The following is a 2,798-nucleotide window of genomic DNA, read 5'->3' as shown; positions in this document are numbered from 1 at the left end:
ACCAATTCTCTACCAGAGATATAGACTGTTATATTAGTCATTGCTCTGATATGGCAGAGGGAGGTCTACATATGTACGAATGTTTTGTCCTACGACTGAGACTCCTGGCACTTTGCTCTGAAGTCTACATTTAGTTTTAAAATTTCAGCCTGTAACCAGGAGAGGAAGGGAATATTCTCAATATTTCTAGTATTAATTCACAAGACTTGATTAACTTTTAATGCTATGTTCTTCCAATTCAATTGCCAAGTTTGTATTTTTGTTCCTAGACTCAACCCATGGCAGACACAGATTGGAGAAACGAAACGACCATCACAGAATTAATCCTCCTGGGATTCGGAGATCTCCCTGACCTTCAAATTCTTCTCTTTCTAATGTTCCTAGCGATCTACATGGCAACCGTGGCTGGGAAGACTCTCATCGTGGTGATTGTTGTGACTGATCAGCACCTTCACACCCCCACGTACTTTTTTCTGGTCAACTTGTCCTACTTGGAGATCTGCTATACCTCGACCTTCCTGCCCAGGTTACTGGCCAGTCTGCTGACTGGGGACAGAAACATCTCAGTGAGTGCCTGCATCACACAACTGTATTTCACTGGCTCTCTGGCAGCTACGGAATGCTATCTCCTAGCAGCAATGTCCTATGATAGGTATTTAGCGATATATAAACCACTGCACTATTCAACTCTTATGAATAACAGGTTTTGCCTCCAGCTGGCTGCTGGGTCATGGTTAAATGGTTGTTTGGCTCTTACAATCTTTGTCTTATTCCTAGCACAGTTAGTATTCTGTGGCCCGAATGAAATTGACCATTTCTATTGTGATCCCATCCCACTGATAGAACTCTCCTGCAGTGACACACACCTGAGCATATTGGTGGATTTCATACTAGCTTGTGTATTCACCCTGCCTCCATTCCTACTAACCCTGACATCCTACTTGTTTATCCTTGCCAGCATCCTGAGAATCCCTTCTACCACCGGGAGACAAAAGGCCTTTTCCACCTGCTCCTCTCACCTCACTGTGGTGACAATTTTCTATGGAACCATAATGATTGTCTACATGCTACCGAAAGGTGATACACTCAGAGCTCTGAAGGAAGTGCTCTCTCTTTGCTTCACGGTCCTAACTCCCCTGGTAAACCCCCTCATCTACAGCCTGAGAAACAGAGAGGTCAAGGAAGCACTGAGCAAAGCAGTCAGTAAATGCGGCTTTCACAAAAAAAACATGCAGAGACTCTAAGATAATAATTTAACCTGAGGTTTTGAAAGCTGTCTGGGTGAATGAAGCAATCAGTCTGTGATGCACTGTACCTCAAAATGGCGTCCTGTAACCCCCATATTCATCTTTTGTATATAGTTGTGATATTTCATAAAAAACATGCCTTGTAAGGTATCATATGAAAGGTCATGATCTGCTGAAACTCATTCTTCTGTCAATATATGTATATCATTATTGTATATGGCGTTATGAGTTTTTGTTATATGGTTGTTGTTGAAATATTTTGGGAGTTGCCCACTGTTAGTTCTCCAGTGACAACATAGAAGGTGACCCACACCCAGGCACATGTTAAATGACCATCAACACCCATTGACCAGCATGAAAATTGTAAACGACAGGTTTACAATTCTGTAACACAATGGGACTTGCTCAACACTTCTGACTCAGCAAAGCCCACCAGGACATGTCTGGGCCAGTATTTTTCCAGGGACATGAATTGACAGTATAAAATAAGGGACAATGGCATCATGAGACCACCTCTCTCCTCCCCCACCTATTCTGGAGGTGACAAGAATGCTGGGAAGCCAAAGACTTTGAACTGGGGAGGTTGGTCCCAATCTGGGAAGGGAATTCAGCCTGTGTATTAAGAACTGTAACCTGGCTGCAGCATCCAGTGGGGTGAGAAAAGCTTTTTGATTCAAATCTTAGTGAGTCTGATGAAGTTTAGGATTTAGAATGCATGTTTACTTTTTATTTATTAGGCATAAAGGTCAGAGATAGCTTTTAAGTGATTATAAGTGTTAGGTAACTATCTTTCTGTAGTTAATAAACTTATTTTAATCTTTAATCTTAACCAGTGAATTTGTCTAAAATGCTTGGGGAATCTGCTCAGATTACAAGGGCCGGTGCATGTCCAATATCCTTTCATGAACAGCCAGGCGCCAGCAAGGACCTCTGGACACATTATAGCTCTTATCTGAACTAAACCTGGCTGTGACCAGCTCCAGCAAAGCAACAGCACCAGGCTCACAGGGCCCTTGGAGGCAGGGTGGTTGGGCAAACAAAGCGGTAGACTCACATGCCAGGGATATTGGGACTGTCCAGACCCAGCTGGGAGTTTGCCAGGGCACCTGTAGAACTGAGGCCATTTCTGGGGTCCAGTCTGTGAAACGGTCACCGAGGAGGGATTCGGCATGTGACCCTGCAGGGCCGAAGATGCTTTGCTGCTGCCAGCTACACAGAGCAGTTCAAAGGGAGGGAACCTGTTACAATGAGTATCCCTAAAACTGATTGCAATGAATGCACATCCCAAGAGGGCTAGTTCTCAGGACACAGTATCCGGCCAGCCCCAGGTGTCTTGGACAGTTCTACTGCATGCAGGGCCCTCTCCTCAGGGTGTGAGGCAACCTATGGTGAGAGGAAGTGGCTACAACCTACCAACGGGCAGAACTCCTGTGATGTCAAAATGGCAGTGCTGGCTCAGCCACTGGGAGCACGTCAGGGCTTGGCCAGGGGTAGGGGAGCTGGGCACCAGTGAGAATGGTAGGATTTGAGCCCTGCAGAAACCATTTTCCA

At 45.1% G+C, this 2,798-nt stretch overlaps 1 protein-coding gene across 1 annotated transcript; it reads left to right on the top strand.

Annotated features, from left to right (window-relative positions):
* The first annotated feature begins 278 nt into the window (after window positions 1-278).
* LOC112121177 (olfactory receptor 6N1-like) lies at window positions 279-1,244 on the top strand. The gene has a single exon (XM_024220221.2). The coding sequence runs from the start codon at window positions 279-281 to the stop codon at window positions 1,242-1,244; it is 966 nt and encodes a 321-aa protein (XP_024075989.2).
* The last annotated feature ends 1,554 nt before the right edge of the window (window positions 1,245-2,798 follow it).

The sequence above is a fragment of the Terrapene carolina genome, unplaced genomic scaffold (genome assembly GCF_002925995.2).
Source record: "Terrapene carolina triunguis isolate 2854851 unplaced genomic scaffold, T_m_triunguis-2.0 Scaffold30335, whole genome shotgun sequence".
NCBI classification, from domain to species: Eukaryota; Metazoa; Chordata; order Testudines; family Emydidae; genus Terrapene; species Terrapene triunguis.
This window is presented reverse-complemented; position numbering and strand designations above follow the sequence as displayed.

Bases quoted from the DNA above. Each gene is read 5' to 3' on its own strand.
- LOC112121177 (XM_024220221.2), top strand. From the start codon at position 279: ATGGCAGACACAGATTGGAGAAACGAAACGACCATCACAGAATTAATC.